General features: G+C 49.5%; 6 protein-coding genes across 6 annotated transcripts; 5 read left to right on the top strand and 1 right to left on the bottom strand.

Annotated features, from left to right (window-relative positions):
* Nucleotides 1-338: 338 nt before the first annotated feature.
* Nucleotides 339-2292, bottom strand: K444DRAFT_582141 (glycoside hydrolase family 16 protein). Its single transcript, XM_024877776.1, has 2 exons — nt 1412-2292; nt 339-1352 (listed from the first exon to the last, which is right to left on the bottom strand). The coding sequence occupies exons 1-2, from the start codon at nt 1894-1896 to the stop codon at nt 437-439; spliced, it is 1401 nt and encodes a 466-aa protein (XP_024741613.1). The 5' UTR covers nt 1897-2292; the 3' UTR covers nt 339-436.
* An 836-nt stretch (nt 2293-3128) lies between these two features.
* On the top strand, nt 3129-4538 carry K444DRAFT_553976 (uncharacterized protein; the record flags this gene model as incomplete). The annotated part of the gene is made up of 4 exons (XM_024876635.1): nt 3129-3308; nt 3384-3708; nt 3758-3923; nt 3972-4538. The coding sequence occupies 4 exons, from the start codon at nt 3129-3131 to the stop codon at nt 4363-4365; spliced, it is 1065 nt and encodes a 354-aa protein (XP_024741612.1). The 3' UTR covers nt 4366-4538.
* A 1111-nt stretch (nt 4539-5649) lies between these two features.
* K444DRAFT_553974 (WSC-domain-containing protein) lies at nt 5650-11667 on the top strand. The gene is made up of 10 exons (XM_024876634.1): nt 5650-5776; nt 5834-6428; nt 6478-7028; nt 7076-7467; nt 7520-8233; nt 8292-9204; nt 9254-9378; nt 9429-9522; nt 9581-10378; nt 10433-11667. The coding sequence occupies exons 1-10, from the start codon at nt 5683-5685 to the stop codon at nt 11596-11598; spliced, it is 5442 nt and encodes a 1813-aa protein (XP_024741611.1). The 5' UTR covers nt 5650-5682; the 3' UTR covers nt 11599-11667.
* A 481-nt stretch (nt 11668-12148) lies between these two features.
* On the top strand, nt 12149-14983 carry K444DRAFT_659948 (uncharacterized protein). The gene is made up of 3 exons (XM_024886413.1): nt 12149-13311; nt 13359-13639; nt 13686-14983. The coding sequence occupies exons 1-3, from the start codon at nt 12311-12313 to the stop codon at nt 14600-14602; spliced, it is 2199 nt and encodes a 732-aa protein (XP_024741610.1). The 5' UTR covers nt 12149-12310; the 3' UTR covers nt 14603-14983.
* A 1842-nt stretch (nt 14984-16825) lies between these two features.
* On the top strand, nt 16826-19595 carry K444DRAFT_659947 (uncharacterized protein). The gene is made up of 3 exons (XM_024886412.1): nt 16826-17227; nt 17279-19359; nt 19419-19595. The coding sequence occupies exons 1-3, from the start codon at nt 16883-16885 to the stop codon at nt 19438-19440; spliced, it is 2448 nt and encodes an 815-aa protein (XP_024741609.1). The 5' UTR covers nt 16826-16882; the 3' UTR covers nt 19441-19595.
* On the top strand, nt 19448-19666 carry K444DRAFT_481033 (uncharacterized protein; the record flags this gene model as incomplete). The annotated part of the gene is made up of 1 exon (XM_024872996.1): nt 19448-19666. A coding segment is annotated over one exon (219 nt), but the record flags the coding sequence as incomplete, so codon positions are not given.
* Between the last annotated feature and the right edge of the window lie 73 nt (nt 19667-19739).

Below are 19739 nucleotides of genomic sequence, written 5' to 3'. Positions count from 1 at the left end.
AGGTGTCCAAGCAACATTGGGGGCGGCACAGCGAGGAGGAGATGGTTCAGAGGGGGAGACAAGAAACGGGTTGTCTTTCCTTATGGGTGAGTCAGAGGGGATGTTTGGGCGGACCCAAGCTTTTCCAAATGGTTTGGGAAAAAGAAATAATTAACGCAGAGGCGTCGAAGATTCCAAGATCTGGGACGAGATTTATACACTTTGTGAATCGCGGGATGAAGCGAGGCAGACTCTATCAGGATTGAGAGATCAATGGCGCCTCGAAAGGCCCAAAGCGGCAATCAAACGGCAAAAGCGGAACTCGGGAGGACCATGAGAAAGAATGACAGCACCCTGAAGATTTTCTTAAGATCGTAAATTAATTGTATTGAACAACGGGAAATCTATCCAGTCATGACCGTCCGAATTCTAATCCCCCATCCCAATCCGGACACTCTCAACACTTCTGCCACATCTTCACCGAATCAACAATCATCTGCCCGTTCTTCTCCCAGGTGGGATACCACCTATCCCGCGCATTCCAGAAATCGTTCCTGGCGGTCGCACTCGCATCAATCCACGGCTTGCCATCCGCCCCATCCAGAAACCACCCATTCTGCCCGCCAACCGCAACATTGATAATCAAATAAAAATCTTGATCAAACGGGGTCTGCGGTCTACCCGTTTGGCTCCAAGGATCAACAAGTCTCGTTCCGTTTTCCGTTGCAAATGGAAAGCCGCCTTGGGGCCAAAACGGCTTGGAGAAAGTGTTGTACATGACTTGCAACAACCTCGAATCAATATAAGTAAAAAGATATTTCTCAGTCCACTCAAGACCGAAAGTGTGGAACCCATCACCATACTCCGAATGCAGCGCATTCTTGAAATTGTGGGTGCGGAGATACGCATCATTCGTAGGATCTGGGCCCCAATGTAAGGCCGAAGAGACCATATTGTTTCCGCCGAGGTTGTAAGTGTGGTTATTGCCTCGCGACTCCATGATGTCGATCTCGCCGCTTGCGGGCCAGGCGCCGTAGACGGAGTCCACGGGCATCAACCAGATCGCTGGCCAGAGCCAGTCGCCTTTGGGGATCTTAGCCTTCACTTCCACTCGTCCGTATTTGATTGTTGCGCCCATTCTGGTGTTGATGCGGGCTGACTTGACGGGTGGGATGATGGTGCCGTTGGTGGTGTTGGTTGAGGCAACGCAGTTGGACCAGAGATCTGATGTGCACAGTCCACTGGCAGTGAGATTGATGATATTGTTGGTTGTGATGAGCGTCTCGTCTTGAAGCGTTGGCTTGATATAAAGCTGTCCGTCCTTGATGAAAAGATTTTCTGGATCTCCTGTGGTCTGCTCAAACTGTAGGTTCCTTTAAAAGGAAAAGGTGTCAGCAGATATTTCGAGATTGAATATCATGTGTGATCGTACCCATAACCTCCAACCTCATTCTCCGTCTGCCAGATATTCGGATTCAACTGTCCAGAAGAGAAATTGTCGTCCAGGATAGGACAGTATTGAAACGATGATAGTCTTCCAACCTTCAGATAAATCAAAATTCCCGTGATAGCCAGTCCAACTAGCACGCCGGTGAGTGGTATGATCCACAAGAATTTCTCCTTAGGATCCTTCTTGAACTTTGGTGGTTCTTGTCCTTCCACTTTCTTGATTCTTCGCGACCTGAAATATTTCCCGCCACCTGGTTCAGAATACTGATATCCGGATGCCCCGCCCCATATTGAAGGTGTTGGTGTTGAGAATGGATTTGGTGTTCCGGGTCCTCTTGGTGTACCTGGTGTTCTTGGAGTGCCTGGGAGTGATGATGATGGTGGTGGATGTGGGGATCTATTGGTATTGGTGTTGGTGCTAAAGGTGGAATTTGATCTCGAGTGATCCGCTACAGCGAATTTGTGCATGTTGGGAGTAGGGGGAGGGAATCCAGAAAGTGGAAGACTACACCAAAAGGGCTTCGGGATAAAGAGTTCTGCTACCACATCGAGGGTTGGTGTTGAGGGTAGGAATTCATGAAGCTATCTTCGCTCAACAAAGATGAGCATATGGTACATTACAAAGGCCGAATGCAAAAGATAAGAAACAAGTACATGCAGAGGCAGAAAATCAGCGTCGAGGATGGCCAAGGCCTGGATACTATCCCGGTACTCGATATTCGTCCCCTCAGGGAGTCGTGATAAGGACCGAGCCTTGCCAAGGCATTCGTCGCACTTCATAACAAATATCCGCTGAAACCCTCAGTAAGTCCGATCGCGGTTGTGCTGAACGTGTTTTGGCCCATGAATGGTGGCGCTTGCCACCCATGGTGACTGGTGTTGAGTTTTTGAAGGAACAAACTCGTGGCGTTGATTTTGGGTTCCCCTGCAGCCCTGCAACACTAACGATCTCGCCAAACTAGCCTATAATTCAGGGGTACTCGTGTTTGATCCCAACCTCGCTGAAAATAACCTCTCTTCTGAGCAAACTTTATGCAATCCACCACATCAAGTGATGTTCATTCAACGGATAATGCAGCCCAGCGGCAACAATTGTTAACCGAGGTCGAGGCGTTTTCTTGCGATCAAGGTTGCCCGGACCAAGCTTGTACCTGCTTTGAGCCCGAAACGGCACACGTTCACCGGGAACCTTTTTCATTGGGACAAGCCACACGATTACCCTCGAGGTGGCTCGAGCATGGCTCTGTTATGGTTGGTGTTTCCTTCTAAGGACACCCTCATCATTGTTAAGGGGGCTCTCGCGCCGACGTCCACAGCCACAAAAGCCCCTCATCCGAAAGAGTCATGAAGTAACCTTTCGGCCCATCCTTGTGCTCGGTGGATATTGGAGTTGGATTCCAAGCAGCAAACCTGGACGAGTTGCTGCAACTTGATCGAATCTGATAATCCTTGAAGTCAATAGAGATCGATGTCTTACTTCCCAGGCTCTCCTAGCCCACCTCGATCTTGCTCGGTGATGCTTTTTCAAAATCCTCCGCGATCTTTCCTGGATACTTAATTGGTATCACCAACATATTCAGTCTTTACTTCATATCGTCTTTCTGTCATTCGTTTTGTCTGTCACTGCAACACTCTTTCAACCACACTCTTTTGACCCGTCCCTCCACTTCGTCCTCTAGAGACATTCTCTACCTGCCAAGATGAGGACTTCTGCCGCTATTTCTTTTTCCCTTCTGGGATTGGCTATTGCTACACCAGTTCCTCAAGATATTGACTTTGATGCGTATGAAGCTGTCCCAGTCTTGCCAGACATCGCGCCTCCAGTTGGTGCATCTGTTGTGTCAACTATCAGCTACAACCCTACCGCCGCTGCTTCTGCTGTATGTTATATTTACTAGTAACCAGAGTCATTTGGAAATGACTGGAGACAATTAAGCTGACCTCGTTATGACAAGGCCGCGGCAGATGCAACTTCAAAGCCAGGTGATTCAATCTCAAAGCGAGCAATCTGTGCTTCCACGAATCCGGGAAACGCACCTCCTGTTACTGTCCCGGCCGATGATGCTGCATCGTTCCTAGCTGATCCAACTATTGCAAGCATCGCAAATGCAGCTGCCGATCCTCCGGGATACTTCCTGGTGGAAGGTTTTCAGAACCTCCAAGCCAGTGCCAGCAACCCCTCATACTTGACCTATGTCAGCAGCCAGCTTACAAGCTACGACCCTACGAAATGCGCTGCTCTGTGTGACGCTATGAACGGCTGCAATTCTTTCAACATCTGTGAGTTTTTTGATTCTGTCTGTGTACAACAACACTCACAAAACCTTAGACTTCGAGCGCGATCCATCTGTCACACCGGACGACACTTCCTGCTCCAACCCTCCCTCCGCCACTCGAATCAAGTGCGCATTCTTCGGCACCTCCCTTACGATCGTCGATGCTACCAACATTGGCCAATGGCAAGGCCAATTCCACGTCGTTCAAGCTGGTTCCAAGTAAGTCAGTCCTCCGTGGGATGTAAGAAATACTGACCGAACCCTCAGCGCCTACACAACCCACCCCCAACCCCTCCCAGGCTGGACTGGTCCCACCTTCCTTGACAACGCCGCCATCAGCGCGCCCCCAGGAGTTGGAACCTACATGGGCGTGCAAACCTTCCCAATGTCTCAACCCTATGACCCCTCGGTCTGCGCTACCGCCTGCCTGCAAAAGTCCGCCTACAACCTCCGTCACACCGTGCCGGCATCTGATGCAAGAATCTGCGTGTTCTTCGATGCGTATATTCTGTACAAGAATGGGCAGAACGGTGTCTTCACCTGTACTTACTACACGGCGGTCTACGGCCCGCCTCAAGCGACGAACAATGGACAATTCAATGCGGCGGGTGATCATTTCACTATTGGGCACAGCTACATTTATTCCTTGGATCCAATCTAGATTGTTTTAGTTGGTTAAAGGGGAGGACGGTGCCTGGTTTGGAGACTTTCTCTCTTTGTGCATTGGTTTTGAATTTTAGATATTTGGTTGATGTGTTATGGCTAGGGAGGTAGATCAGGATGCGGTAGGAAGACTGCGTTTGCACATAATATTCAATTTTTAATTTGTTCCGCAACTTCACTTCTTCAACAGCAATCCACAACCTCTTGCTGCCCATGATGAGGAATTTGACAAGGCTTTTTAATGCCAGCTGCGCTCTGAATGAAAATGGAGAACTCAACCAGACAGTGTGGAGGGTGGAAGTCACGAGCCAAGGTCCGACCCCAGTTAGCGCAGCCAACACATTCTCCGCCGCGCTCTTTGCAACGTCCTCGCCTTCTCATCCCGCACTCAAATTTTAACATGTCAAATCACAGCAACACCCGAACACTCACATCATCATACCGAGCTGAACTCAACACGACCCACCATCAGGGCTGAGCCAAGTGCGTTAAGCCTTGGCTGCACGCGTTCTGGAACCCTGAAGCCCAGTCAGCTTTCTCCCTCGCTGTCCCCTGGCAGGAGCGCAAGCAAGGAGTATGGATTTGGGAGAGTAATTACCTGCCTTGCGCGCATGGAGGGGGCATGCCCGACTCAACAGCCAAATGCAGGTACAACACGCCACAAAGAGGCACAACCAGCGATGTGCATCCGCCGTGGCTGTCAAACCCCCCTCAACGAGAAGTTTTGTTCCCTAGAGGCGCCCGTTATGGTCTCACCCCCCCGCGATGTGGCGCTAACAAGGCCCTGGAAGTGTTCCCGAGCGCTGCCTCAGCATTGGCACTAGCATCCAGTGCCGCTGTAAGGGCCCTGAAGTGTCAGGATGATCCCGATATGGATGCAGTAACCCCTTTTCAGCACAACCCCTCGTCGGTTCAGCTGGTCAGCATTGATTGTGCGCCACGCTTTCGGGCGGTACAGTGTCAGTCCATAGCAAATTTCCTCGTTTCAATAGCTTGCGGATTTGGTTTATTCCCGTGACAGCGCATCTCCCGCATTGCCCTCTTCGTTGTGTGGCTGATGCTTTGAAGCTTGCTGCCGTCTTCCGGGCTGAGCTGGCGGTGGGGCGAGATTGGGAACCTTCGTCGTGAAAGATACCGCTGGAGATACCTCTGACTTCCCAGAAAGAAGGTACCATCATGCTTCTCGTGGATTTCCACGCTCACTGTCATTACGTCGGGGGTTAATTCTTTGATCTGAATCCCCTTATTCAAGTCAATCACTTATATTTTTCGGTCACTCTTTTTCCTGGCATCAAACGCGTTTAATATTGTAAAGATGAGGCTTTCGTGGGCGTCCGTGGCTTTTGGAGCTTCATGTCTTGTTCTCAATGTTTTTGCTTATGACCCTACCGATAGTATTATGGATGGAGGTACGTGAAGTCTTGTGTTTGGCATTGGAGTTGGAGCAACTTGCTAATCTCCCCCAGACTCGAGTCAATCCGGCTATCTCCCTAATCATAATATGGACCCAGCAGTCATTTCTGGAGGCAGTTTTGGCCAGATCTGGAAATACTCAACACCAGCAGGCGGATCAGAGCAATTCTACGCCAAACCTCTCGTTTTCACACCTGCCAGCACCGGCCGCCAGGTTGTTCTTTCCTTTTCCGAACAAAATAGAATATATTCTTTAGATGCTGCCAACGGCACATTGTACGCTACGCGAGATCTTGGGCTTGAAGGCGAACCGCCGTTCTTGGTGTCGGACTTGGGGCAATGTAATGATATCAGTGGGACGATTGGGATTACGGGTACGCCAGTCATTGATCCAAATACCGAGACAATTTATTTCTGGGCGAAGAGTTATTTGGGAGCCGGGAGAGGGTACCAGAATGGCGCATATCGATTTCACGCTATTGATGTTGTTACTTTGAAGGAGAAACCTGGGTTTCCAGTCAATCTCCAAGGTACTCCGGCTGACAACGACAATACGCGGTGGTTCACTGGAGGCACTGTGCTGCAGAGACCCTCTCTGAATATTGTGAATGGGGTAGTTTTTGCCGGATTCGGTGGCCATTGTGATCAGTAAGTGACCTTGGCTCCTCTCTGACATTCTGAATCTCAATTAAGATAGGTACAACTACACTGGATGGCTTGTGGGTATGAGTGCATCGGAACCCAAGGTCATCACCGCCTACACAACCAACGGTGGACCAGGTGCTCCTCCCCAGGACGGAACATGGACTGGCGGGGGAGGCGACGCTGGAATCTGGATGGGAGGATCAGCCATTGCGTCTGATCATACCGGCCGAGTCTTCTTTGTCACTGGAAATGGCTGGCGAGGATCCGTCAATCAAAATCTACCTGCATCCGGACGTATCACTCTTCACACGCTCAGTGAATGCGTGGTCAATATGGCTGTCAATGCATCAACAGGCGTTGTGACACAGGCGGATTACTTCGAGCCGTACACGTACACTGCTATGGATGCTGGAGATCGTGATCTTGGAGCGGGCGGCGTTATCCTTCCGGACCCGAAAACTTTCAATGGTGGAGGAATCCAAAGACTTGCTATCGCGGTTGGAAAGAATGGCATTGCGTATGTCATGAATGCTGATAACTTGGGAGGTTACAAGCTTGGTGTTGGCGGGACTGACGGCATCATCCAGACTATTCCGATGCCTGGTACTATTTCCATCTATCGAAGTAGTTCAATTTGCTAATGACTTCAGGTGGCGGATCTGTCTTTGCCAATTCGGGAACATATCCTTTAGAAGGCGGTTTCCTTTACATTACTCCCGCGGGTTATAACACACAAGTCTATAGTCTCGGACACACTAACACTGGGATTCCTGCCTTCACTCTGGTGGCGCAAACACCAGACACATCGGCAGGCAGGCCGGGCACTGGACCAGCTACGGTCACTACGTACCAAGGTCAAGCAGGAACAGGTATTCTCTGGGTTGCCGATCCCGATGCCGGGTTGAGAGCCTACAACGCCGTGCCCGTAGGTGGTGTGATGACCAAAATCAACCTTCCAGCAACTCCTTCAGTTTCCAAATACCAGCGTCCCGCGTTTGGGAATGGGCGATACTACTTATCTACTTCTAATGGTCAAATTCTAGTAAGTCCCATTCCACCAAACTCTCGGCCATTCGCCGCTAATCAATAGTCAGGCTTATGGATCTCCTGTCAATATGCCCATGACTTGCACCTCACCAACTGATTTTGGATCGGTCCCGATCGGAAGCTTGAAAACGCTCAACATCAATTGCACCGCAAATATTGCTATCACAAAAATCACTGGCTTGGTTCTCCACAAAATCTTGTTCACGGCGTTAAACTCGAGTCTGCCGACAGGAGCCTTGGCTAAAGGAGCAAGTTTCTCGTTCCCAGTGACATTCGATCTGACCAACCATCAACTCAACTCCGGGAGCACAAGTTCTCCCCAAGTCGCCCCAGGTGTTCAAACCACTTCAATAGATCTTCTCACTGTCAATGGTGTAACCGGATATGCCACCACCCAGCCCGTTACTTTGACTGGTATGAGCATCAGTTCTGCTCCATTCATCACCATGAATCCACTGCAAGTTGATTTCGATGGGATTGTCGTCGGCTCTGCGGACCAGGAGACTGGCAGTGATAGTACATTTATCATCAATAACGTGGGCTTGGGCTCAATGACAATCACTGGCTTCGGGTGGACGAACGGGTCTGTTTCCAGCCCAACAGCAATCTTTCACAACCTCACGTCGGCCACCGATGGAAGTGGCAATCCAGTTACCGCATTTGACGGCAATGGGTATTTCACCTCCATCAACATGCCCTCGGTTGGTACCGTCATTCCCGGAGGAGGATCCGTCACTGTTAATGTTAACTTCAATTCCAATGTAAGCCCCTTTCCGAAGGCGCACGTTTTAAAGATGAGTTTCCTGATTGATAATCCAGGTGACCGGAACTTATTACACATCTCTTAAGGTTTATTCCGATGGCGGCGATGCGTATACTATCTTCACTGGTTCCGCGGCCACCAGTCCAGTCGCATTACTCGACTATTCCAACGGCGAAGGGGGGTGGATCCCAATTCCAGATTGCCCAGATCCAACACTGGGCTGTGCAGCTCAGATACCTTTCGCACCATCTGGAGGATTGACTCAACAAACCATCACCCTCCGTCTCACCAACGTCGGTGGTTCTGCGCTGACAATTACAAAATCCAAACCTCTGGAAGGAACAGTACTCGGAGCTACCTCGCCGAATACAGATTTCTCCGAAGGTCTCTCAATTGTTCCAGGGACTTCAACCACGGCTTCGGTTCTCTTTTCTCCTGGTGGATCCACTCTGAACGCAGCCACCATCTACTATTCAGGAGCCTGGACCTTGAACACCGACGACCTGACATTTGGTGTCCACACGCTCAACTTCACCGGTTCTCTCACCTCGAAGCAAGTCGGTCCAAAAACCCCAAGCGGATCTGCACTATACGGATATCTCGGCTGCTATCTCGACTTCACCAACGGCGCGCGGATTGAACCGCATGAAAGCGACAATGTGAACCAGACGAACGGTCTCTGCCAAACCACTGCCCAAACAGCAGGAGCTGTCTTTGCGGGAACGGAATACATGACGCAGTGTTTCTATGGCTCTGTAATTCCGAGCGCATCTCTATTAGCGTCGGATTCGCTGTGCTCTTACTCTTGTGGTGGGGACTCGAGCCAGGTTTGCGGTGGTCAGGGAGGGTATTTGAGCGTCTATTATGATACTACGAGGTACTTTCCTGCTAATGGGACAATTGTCGGGGCTTCTGGGCAAGGTCCGCAGATTACTAAGACGGTCGGGGCTTACAATTATGCTGGGTGTTGTAAGTTATGTGAAGCTCTTGTGGCTATGTGATGCTGATGTGAGTCTAGGGTCCGATGTTGCAACTGCGAGAGTCCTGAGTGCGAAAGCCACAGCCGGATCGACGATATCTTTGGAGAGCTGTGCCACGTTCTGTTCTGCGTATACTTATTTCGGGACTGAGTATGCGGATGAAGTCTGTAATTTCTGGCTGAATTTTTGATGAAATGTGCTGACATTCCAAAGTGTTACTGTGGGAATACTCTTGCCGGTACGAGCATTCTCCATGCAGATACAGACTGCAGCATGGCTTGCACCAATAACACTGCTGAATTCTGCGGTTAGTACTATCTATCTATTCCCCAACTCACCGTGCATTTTACTGATCAAGACAACAGGAGCCGGTAGCCGACTCTCTTTGTACATCAAAAACGGAACTGCCATTCCAACCGCTTCTTCATCTTCGGCTACATCGGGCAAATCTTCCACGTCTTCAGTGGTGACGTCCGTTTCATCTACACCCTCAGCTTCAGCAACTCCAACCGGTGCATTCACCTCCCTAGGTTGTTACACCGATAACGACGTGACAGCGCGGACCCTCGTCGGCGCGGCCAGCACAGGAGCCAGCATGACTGTCGAATCCTGTGCAGCATTTTGTCAAGGCTTTAATTACTTCGGGGTCGAGTATGGAGCTGAATGTTACTGCTCGAACACCATTGCTTCAACCGGTGTTCCAACTACGGATGGACGATGCAGTATGCCCTGCGCGGGAAATTCTGCTGAGCTTTGTGGAGGAAGTTACGGGCTGAATTTGTATTCTCTGTCTCCCCCATCCACTTCCTCTTCAGCTTCTCAAAGCTTGACAAGCACTTCATCCGTACAAGTCACAACCTCATCCTCCCTCATAATCACAATATCTTCCCGCACAAAAACTTTATCAACATCAGGCACTCCCACGCCATCGATCCCCGCCGCAGTCGGCGCATACACGTATCTTCACTGCCACAGCGATAATACGACCATCCGCACTCTACAAGGCAAATATGTGGCTAAAGCAGATATGACGATCGAGCACTGCGCGGGGAACTGCACTGGATATCTGTATTTCGGAGTTGAATATTCGCAGGAATGTTACTGCTCAAATACCTTGGGCTTCGGGAGCTACATCGCGACGGATGGACGGTGCAAGATGCTCTGTGAGTCACCTTCAATTCCGAGAGCGAAAGGAAAGGCTAACTAGATTGGCATAGGTGGTGGAAACTCTGGAGAGATTTGTGGTGGGGCGAATGGGTTGACCTTGTATCAGAATTTGACGGGCGTTGTTTCTTCATCATCGGCGGCGCTGAGCAGTACGACGAGCTCCGTATCATCGAGCTCATCGACGTCTGCTTCTGTGTCTGTTTCGACAACATCCAGCTCCTCCGCGGCTACACCTTCAAGCAGTTCTGTCGGACTGTCATCGACATCCAGTGTATATTCATCGTCCTCTTCGATCTCAGTGACTTCCTCGACGCCTTCGACCAGCTCAAGCTCCGCTCAAACCTCAAGCAGCCAAATAACAAGCTCAACGTCTAGCTCAATGCCTGCCCAGACGACATCAGGTAGCCAATCTTCGACCTCTGTCTCTTCCGGCTCAACTCAATCGAGCTCGAGTTCCAAGACGGCGACCTCCACATCAAGCTCCACACAGGCAACAGCAAGCAGCTCAACCCTTTCCACCTTCAGCCCAATTCCACCAACGTCGACGAGCAGCCTTCTAACGAGTTCGAGCTCCACATCAAGCTCAGAAATATCGAAAGCAACTTCGTCTCCTTGGACTTACGTAGGCTGCGCAAATGACACCGTCCTCGCTCGCGCTCTCACCGGCTCCTCCAAGACAAACGCCACCGCAATGACCATTGAATACTGCCAAGCATACTGCTCCTCCAAAAATTTCGGACTCGCTGGTATCGAATACGGCGCTGAATATTACTGTGGTTACGCTCTCACCAATAACTCTACCCTCGGCCACAGTGGCTGTACCTCCCTATGCGCGGGTGATAAGAGCGAGGTCTGTGGTGGGTCAAAACTGCTGAGCGTTTACAACGATACCAGTTTTGTGCCCCCGAGTATTCCGCAGAAGGTTGGAAATTACAATTACACTGGTTGCTACAAGGAATTGACGAATGCGAGAGCGATCACAGGTTATTCACTGACGAGCACGAGTAGTATGACGGTGGAGATGTGTGTTGGTGCGTGTCAGACGAAGGGATATACACTTGCAGGCGTCGAATATGGCAGCCAGTGTTTCTGCGGGAATTCGATCAGTCCGTTAAGTTCTGTTGTTGCTGATAGCCAGTGCCAAGTCATGCTGTGTCCGGGGAACAGCAAAGAGTGGTGCTCGGCAGGAAGTCATTTACAAGTGTACTCGAGTTGATCGTGCATTCCGGGCGCAACGACTTTGTGGCTTTGTATTGATTCCGCAGCGTTCATTCTTCTGTCCTCCATACCTTCTTTTGTTGAAACTTTATACCTTATTAAAAGAAATAGATTCCGGTGAAGTGTATCGTCCGAGAACAAGTCGTTTCGAAAACTGTGCCCCCTGACGGCGTCAAAAGTAAGACCGGATGATTGAGCCATAACGAGCCCACCCTCAAAAGTTCGTGGTTTTAGCCACATTTCAGGCCTTGCCGAACCCATGTCAATAACTTTATCTCGTAATTATTTGATAACTATAAAGCATGTTAGCTTTAAACTCGAGCGCACAAGATGAATTTTTTTTTAATTGAGTTTAGAGATCTTATTCTAAGCAATTTCGATAAATTTAAATTATTAAAATTCTCCTTTGTAGACAATCGTTAACGAAATGCCCTAAAAACACGGACTTTCGAGGGCACGCCATGCTGTCTTGGGCGCTTATTGTGTCCGAGCAAAGGCGTTGGTAAGTGCGATACAGCCTATCAGACTCATGTCACACTAATTATCAGGCTGGGGCACCGCTGCAGCCTCGCAGCATACGTAAGCCATCAGCATCACAACCCACAACCTTCATGTTGGGCCTACTATGACTACGACCTTGGTATATTTCCTTCCCCCAGACCTGGGACTCCCTCCCACCGAACTGACGAGTATATCGCGAAGTCGACAAGATGAATCAACCAGGCCCGAAAGGCGTCGCTGTGTCGGAGCAGCAGTTCAACCGCGCCTGTGACGCTTGCCGCATGCACAAAGTCCGCTGCCTGCCTAATAACTCCGCGACATCGAAGACCTGCCAGCGCTGCGCGAGGACGGACAGACAATGCGTGTATACTGCGCCGCAGAAGCGGAAACAGAGGAAGAGGACGGATGCGCGGGTAGCGGAGTTGGAGAGGGAGGTGCAGGCTATGAGGACGCTGTTCGAGAAGAAGGAACAGCCTCCGAATGGGAATTCGAGCTCGACGGTTGGGGATACGCCAGTGGCACATATGTCTGGCTCGGGCTCGTCAACGACGGGCAGTGAGGAGCAGCTGGGGAGGACGGCGGTGGTGGAGGCTGCTAGGTCGGAACCACAGCAGCCGTTGAATTTGGAGTGGAGTGGGATGCCGACTCAAGAACCGATGGGTACTCCTGCTGCCTATTCCCCGGATTCGGATGTCATTGATCGGGGTGTTATATCGCTGGAGCTAGCAACTCAGTTACTGCATTCGTACAATACTGGGCTGGTCAACTATTTTCCCACCGTTCACTTCCCTCCTGAAGTCACGGTTGAAGAGCTCAGGAATACCAAACCAACCTTGTTCTTGGCAGCAATAGCCGCCGCCTCTGGAAAAGAAGGCTCTCGACTTTACAGCATTCTCAATACCGAAGTTCTCTCTGCATATGCCCATCTGACGGTCATCAGGGGTGAGAAATCTCTTGAGCTCGTTCAAGCCTTGATCATCACTTCAGTCTGGTATTACCCTCCAGGGAAGTACTCGCAGCTCAAGTTCTATGAGTACATCCACATGGCTGCGACAATGGCATTAGATATTGGTTTAGGCACGAATCCAAAGACTTTCAGGAGCCGTCGCGGGACAGATTCTGATGGAGACTCACCTCCCGCAGGTGACCTAAACGATGCGGAGCTTGAAAAAAGGAAGACTTTTCTGGCTTGCTATCTGATTAGTACTGGGTGGGTCTTCCCAATTATCCTTGGAGGGCTTTAACTGATGAATCCAGGGTGGCCATGAGTATGAGACGACCCAATATGCTGCGGTTCAACAAGTGGATTAATGAATGTCTTGAGTCCGTGGCTAACAACCCAAGAGCTACGAAGCTGGACACATATTTGGTTCATTGGGTCAGAGTGACCAAAATCCAAGATGAACTTGGACAGTCCCTCTCATTTGATGATCCAAGTAACATGGCGAACCTGGCTGAACCGATGGTACAGCTGAAAGTCACCGGCTTCGAGAAGACATTGGAAGCTTGGAAGAAAGTAGCTGAGTTTGAAGTCAACGGTACCATCCCTATGATTTTCGAACTCCCCTTTACTAACATCACTAGATATACTAATGTTACAATACCACCATACACAAATGTACCTCCACGAGATCGCCATGCACGACGAGCACCCACCCGAAGACTTCATGCCCCCTTTCGGCCTCGAGAAAATCCTCTCCGTCCTCACAATCCAATCCGACTCCCGCGCCCCCTCCTCTTACATAGACTCCACTGCCGTCTCCATCTCCTCAGCACAAGCATTCCTCGACATCCTGATAAACATGGATATCGATGCCCTCCGCATGATACCTATCTTCAACTTCGCGCGCATGGCGTACTGTCTAATCACGCTCATCAAACTTTACATCTCCGCCAAAACCCCTTCGTCTCCCATCGGCTCTGTTCTCGACCCAAAATCCTTGAAAATTGGGTATTATCTCAATGCACTTATGGAGACATTGGTGGAGGCCATTGGACCGAATGAATGCAGATCGCCGTATACGTTTCTCGGGATGATATTACGGTTTCAAGCGTGGTACAACAGCCAAGAACACACCGACGTCTTTGTCCCTCCTATCGCCAACCGGAGGGCAGAGGATTGCTGGCTGCCTCCTGTTCCCGAGATTCACTGGTACAGGCGCCTTGAGAAACGACAAGAGACTCTTGATCGCCCACCGATCGGTCGAACACCTTCAGACGGTACTATGATGCCGAACGAGATGCTGCAGGATCCGTTTGAGAGGATGGATCTTAATGTGAATAGAGCTAAGAACATCGGATCTGGAGCTACCGGAAGTGGGGGCGGGCCAACTGATCCTGGGAACGAGCAGAGTATTGAGAACTTCTTGTTGTATGATCAGATGGAGGGGCTTGGACAGGGGTTTGGGGAGTGGATGCCCGAGGTGGATATGCCGGGCAATCAGATGGATGGGTATAGTTGGGAGTTCTCGCAGGGGACGGGACATACTCCTCCGCAGTGAAAATTTGCGCCTCTCACTTAGCCAGTGGTATGGCGTCCAGACAGATTTGCTTTAGCGTGAGGGAATCGCGGTGTAATGGTATTGTTTTGTTCTATCGGAAGATGGGATACCCAATTGGCGTTCGGAAGGCAAGCGATTTGACTTTTAGAAACTCGGGATTGATATCGGTGATGATATATAGGAGATGGGAGCCATTTTGCTGAGGATTACTGGTATGGCTGGAGGGGTCGCAGACGGAAGATACTCTCTCAGATCTCGGATTGGAAAAAAGTCTCCTCCCCAAAGGCAGACGTGCTCTGACAATTTAAAAATTCCACTCTCGAATCGGAAACCAAAAGAACCATTGAGGTTTGTGCTCTGTAAGTTGTCAGTTAGTTCAACGGGCCAAACGATTAAGAGTTCCTTTATTACCGGTGTTTTCCGCCCCGAAAGTTCGGTATCAAAATACCCCGCACATGTGCGTTCAAAAACCGACGTCAACGAGCACCCCCGCTTCACTTCGTCATACCTCTTCAGCTTCAATACAGTGAAGTGAGTATCTCAAACAGGGTATATATGAAGGCTATCAAATGTCATCTATATAGTAGAAGCCTAGCAAGCGAAGAATTTGACAAACTGCCTTGGGGGCACGTTCGGGGAGTTATGCCGGGAAGATCAACTGCTCAAACTAGTAGTGACCGGAAGATGCAGATCCCAATTGATAGCTCCCATATTTCTCTCTCCTTTTGTAGATTACCTCTCTTCCTCTTTTCCTTTCTTTCATTATCCCAAAATCCATATTCAGAAGGACAATGCCTGTCTATTAAAGTAGTCAGACGAACAGATATCCGGCATGTTTTCCAAAACCGGCAGCCCCTTTCTCCATGGCCCGCTCCTCATCACAGCCATAACCGCCGTTTGCTCCTCTGGATTTCTCCTCTTTGGCTACGATGAAGGCGTCTCGTCCGCCATCGTAATCTCCCACTACTGGCTCAACTCAATGGGGAATCCCAGCACCCTCACAATCGGAAACATTACTGCTCTCACAACGTTCGTGCCTTTCTGGGTGCTATCTCCGCAGCATTCACAGCTGGATCCCTCAGCCGAAAACGAACTTTGCTCCTTGGTACTTCCATTATAATAGTTACCTCTAATAAATATAATGCTACTAATACTAGATAAGCTAAATTAAAGAAAAATTACTAAAATTCTAGGCTTATAAATTAGGAAATAAAGGAAGCCTATTTTAATAAGACTATTTTTAACTTATTTATCTTTAAGCTTTTAGTAATATATAAAGCAATTATTAATAGTTTCTATATAATAAATATACAAGCGAGTATATACTATAGCGTAGCTGGGAAGTCACGTGTAGTATTATCAGAGAGGTTGTTGCTTTTAGGACGAAGCCGGCTTGACGCAAATGTGACTTGTGGAACTGTGGCGCATGAATTGCAGGGATTACAAGAGCTAGCGTCTTGGCGCTGTGGCTTAGTGTGATTTCTGGAAAGGGAGGCCGCTTCGGTAAAACTAGAGAATGGATTTCCTGTTCAGCATGCCTGGCTACCCACATCGGTTCCCCTGCCTTGTTTCAACTACTTGTATACGGTAACATCAGGGATCGAGGCATTAGCAGATGCCAGATCGGCCCCTTCAGCCGTTATCTCGGCCGTTGGGGCTCCCAGAGCGCAGGTAGAAGGATTCCCAGCCAAATTCCCAGCCACTCAACCGCCCGGCGGAACACCAAAAAACTGACAATTTTTTTTCAAAGTATTTGGAAAATCCCCAGAACTTCATAGATAATAGACATTACTCCGAGGAGTCCGAATATAGCGTTTATTTCTCCAAGTTGTGTTGTTGTTGTGGTCAAATCTAAGTTTGAGCGGTTGAGTGGTGTGGACATTTGGCTGGTGAACTTCTACAGTACTGGTAGCTCGCAACGTCATTGAGACCCGATACCCGGGAAGATAGCAATTTCAAACTGGAATGACTTCCTGGTATAACTCCTCTGGGGCGTAGTCTCTGTTCTTGATGAATTGGCGCAGAATATTGTATGTGGTGATCATTTTACAGGGCAAGATTTGTTTGTCTGCGTGGTTCAAATGGAAACCCAACAACTGCCAGGCCCTCTGAGTGGTTGCATAACAGCGTCCAATGATATTGTTTATTATGGACGACACAGCCTCACGATACTACCACCTTCGTGGTCTTAGCTCCTCCAAAGCTAGGTCCTCACCTCTTCATCTCTTGTCCATACTTGATGCGCGACACTCAGTGTAGTCTTTTCGAGGCACCATCGCTATGTCAGCTTTATTGGCAAATGCTTCACGGCTGAAACCCGAAATTCGCCTGGCACAGGCTATTTCGCAGTTCGAAGCCGACCTCTCGAGCGAGCACAAAGCAACCTTCCATACCTACAGAACCCAGTCGCACAACTCCCCTCCTAGTCACACCGATGTCATGCGACTCGCAGCCGAGATTGACCATCGCGCGTCCGGAAAGGTTGGCGGGCGGTGTTTCGGACCTCGATTGATCAATGTCCTACAAGCCGTCCAGCAATTCGCGGCACTAGGGGATGTCATAGTAGGCGCATCCCAGAACATAATTGCATGTGGCGTGTGGTCGCTGGTGCGAATGACCTTGCTTGTCAGTGTCTCTTGACCTCCTTTATTTTGTTCTTGACTAATGTCTTTATAGTTCATGGTTACCTCCACCTCCTACTTGGAAAAGTTATCGGACCTCTTTATGACCGTCGGACGCTCGGCCCCCCGTTACCAAACGATGGCCCTACTCTATCCCCTATCCAAAAGTCTGCAGTCAAGCCTGTCTGAATATTTCATTGTGGTAGTTCGTCTCTGCCATCAGCTATTAAAGTTCACACAAAAGTCGATCTTGGGGCAGTTGGTATCTTCTCTCAGCGACTTAGACCCAAAGACCTACCAATCAGAACTCGACCTCTGGGCCAATTCGGTAAAAGAGGAGGTGAACCTACTAATTGGCCAGAAAATTGAGGAGGAAGCCCGTGAGAATTCCCGATTCAGAGCTCTTTCGAACAAGTTCTCGGAAAGGGCGTCGCACCACAGAAAACTGAAGACGAAGCTACGCCTCCTCGAGTCTTGCTCCACGTACGATTACGAGACTACGTGGAAGCAGACTCGAAAAGTCGGAAACGCAACCCTGTTCAGCCAAGCTACCCAATACCAGAACTGGAAGGGCCGACCAGATTCCTGCACCCTCGTTTATATAGGCAAGCTGGGATCAGGAAAGTCTGTTTTACTGGCCAACGTTATTGATGATTTGAATCTTTATGTTCAAAACAAGAATATCGCAGTGGCTTATTTCTTTTGCCGGCACGATATTCTTGAGAGCTTGAAAGCGCGGACGGTCATTGGGTCTCTAGCTCGACAATTGTTGCGCCCAATTTCTGATCTTTCCATGGCGGTGGGATTCCTTGATGAGACTACTCCGGCACTTGATTTCGAAAAATTATTCAGTTTGCTCCAACGAGCCCTTCCATTTAACTTTAAAGCGTACTTTATCCTCGACGGGTTGGATGAATGTGATGATGTTGAGAGACAGATCTTGATTCGACAACTTCAGGAACTCCAGGAGATATTTGCGCTGCTTCTCTGTGTTTCAACCAGACTGGAGGTCGACAATGCCTTGGGATTGAGACTGGAACAGTTCGCTAACCCCAGCGTTATTTCAATTCCTGATAATAATCCTGATATTGAGAGCTTCATTGGTGCAGAGTTAGAGAGCTGCCTGAAGTCTGGAAAGCTGGCGATCGGGGATCCCGCCCTTATACTCGAAATACGAAATGCTCTCCTAGAAGGTGCTCAAGGAATGTTCCTCTGGGTAGCCCTTCAAATCAAATCCTTATGCGCCGAGAAAACAGATGAGGCCATTCGCCAGGCTCTGGCGGATCTTCCAAAAGATCTCTCAGAAACGTTTTCACGCATTCTACGGAAACCGGAAGATTTAGGTAAACCTTATCAGAGGCCGATACTAGAGCTCATCACCGTGGCTCACCGTCCCTTAACAACCGAAGAACTTCGGGAAGCCTTAAGTGTCGTTCCCGGCGATACTACCTTCAACCCGGCAAGGCTCCTCAACGAATTGTATTCGACATTGACTTGCTGCGGAAGCCTCATCGCCGTCGATGAAGAGGAGTTGACCATACGACTTGTGCACCATAGTGTCAAGCAATTCCTCCTTAGTGGGTCCGAAGACTCGAATGGACTGCCATTTACCGAATGTAGTGCACATAGGAAGATGGCAGACGTTATCGTTACCTACCTCAATTACGGCATTTTTAGTACCCAGCTATGTACTATGGTAGTCCCGCGAATAATGACCGCATCAGCCCCTTCTACAATTATCCGCTCAGCCCTAGATTCTTCACGGAATGCTCGAAGCCTTGCATTGAAGCTTTTACATTCCGGGAAACAGCTTGATCATGACATTGGCAAGGCTCTTGCGGGAGCGAGCAAGAACTTCAAACCTCGCTCGGTAGATGAATTTCACTTTTACTCTTATGCAAAGTCGTATTGCCTTTATCACGCTTGGTACAAGTTAGAACAAGAGCCGGTGGTGTGCAACCTGCTAGTTGAACTATTGGAAAGGGAGGTAGTCGACGCAAATGCAATGGACGAATATGGTCGGATGCCGCTCTGGTGGGCTGTGCGGCTAGGGCAAGAGGCCATCGTTAAGCTGCTACTCGATTCTGGCAAAGTTGATGCTAACTCGAACGATAAACGTGGTCGAATACAGCTCTGGTGGGCTGTACAGATAGGGAAAGAGGCCGTTGTTAAGCTGCTGCTCGATTCTGGCAAAGTCAATGCCGACCCGAAGGATAAGTTTAGTCGGACACCGCTCTCGTGGGCTACAGAGATAGGCCACGAGGCTATTATAAAGCTGCTGCTCGATTTTGGCAAAGTCGATGCCGACCCGAAGGATGAATCTAGTCGGACGCCGCTCTCGTGGGCTACAGAGATAGGAGACGAGGCTATTGTAAGGCTGCTGCTTGATTCTGGCAAAGTCGACGCTAACTCGAAGGATAATGCTGGCCGGACGCCGCTCTCGTGGGCTGCAAAGAAAGGGCAAGAGACCGTCGTCAAGCTACTGGTCGATTCTGACAAAGTCTACGCTGAGTCGA

Source organism: Hyaloscypha bicolor (assembly GCF_002865645.1).
Source record: "Hyaloscypha bicolor E unplaced genomic scaffold K444scaffold_17, whole genome shotgun sequence".
In the NCBI taxonomy this organism is placed as follows: Eukaryota; Fungi; Ascomycota; class Leotiomycetes; order Helotiales; family Hyaloscyphaceae; genus Hyaloscypha; species Hyaloscypha bicolor.
The sequence above is the reverse complement of the archived record's forward strand: the minus strand, read 5'-3'. Positions and strand labels throughout refer to the sequence as shown.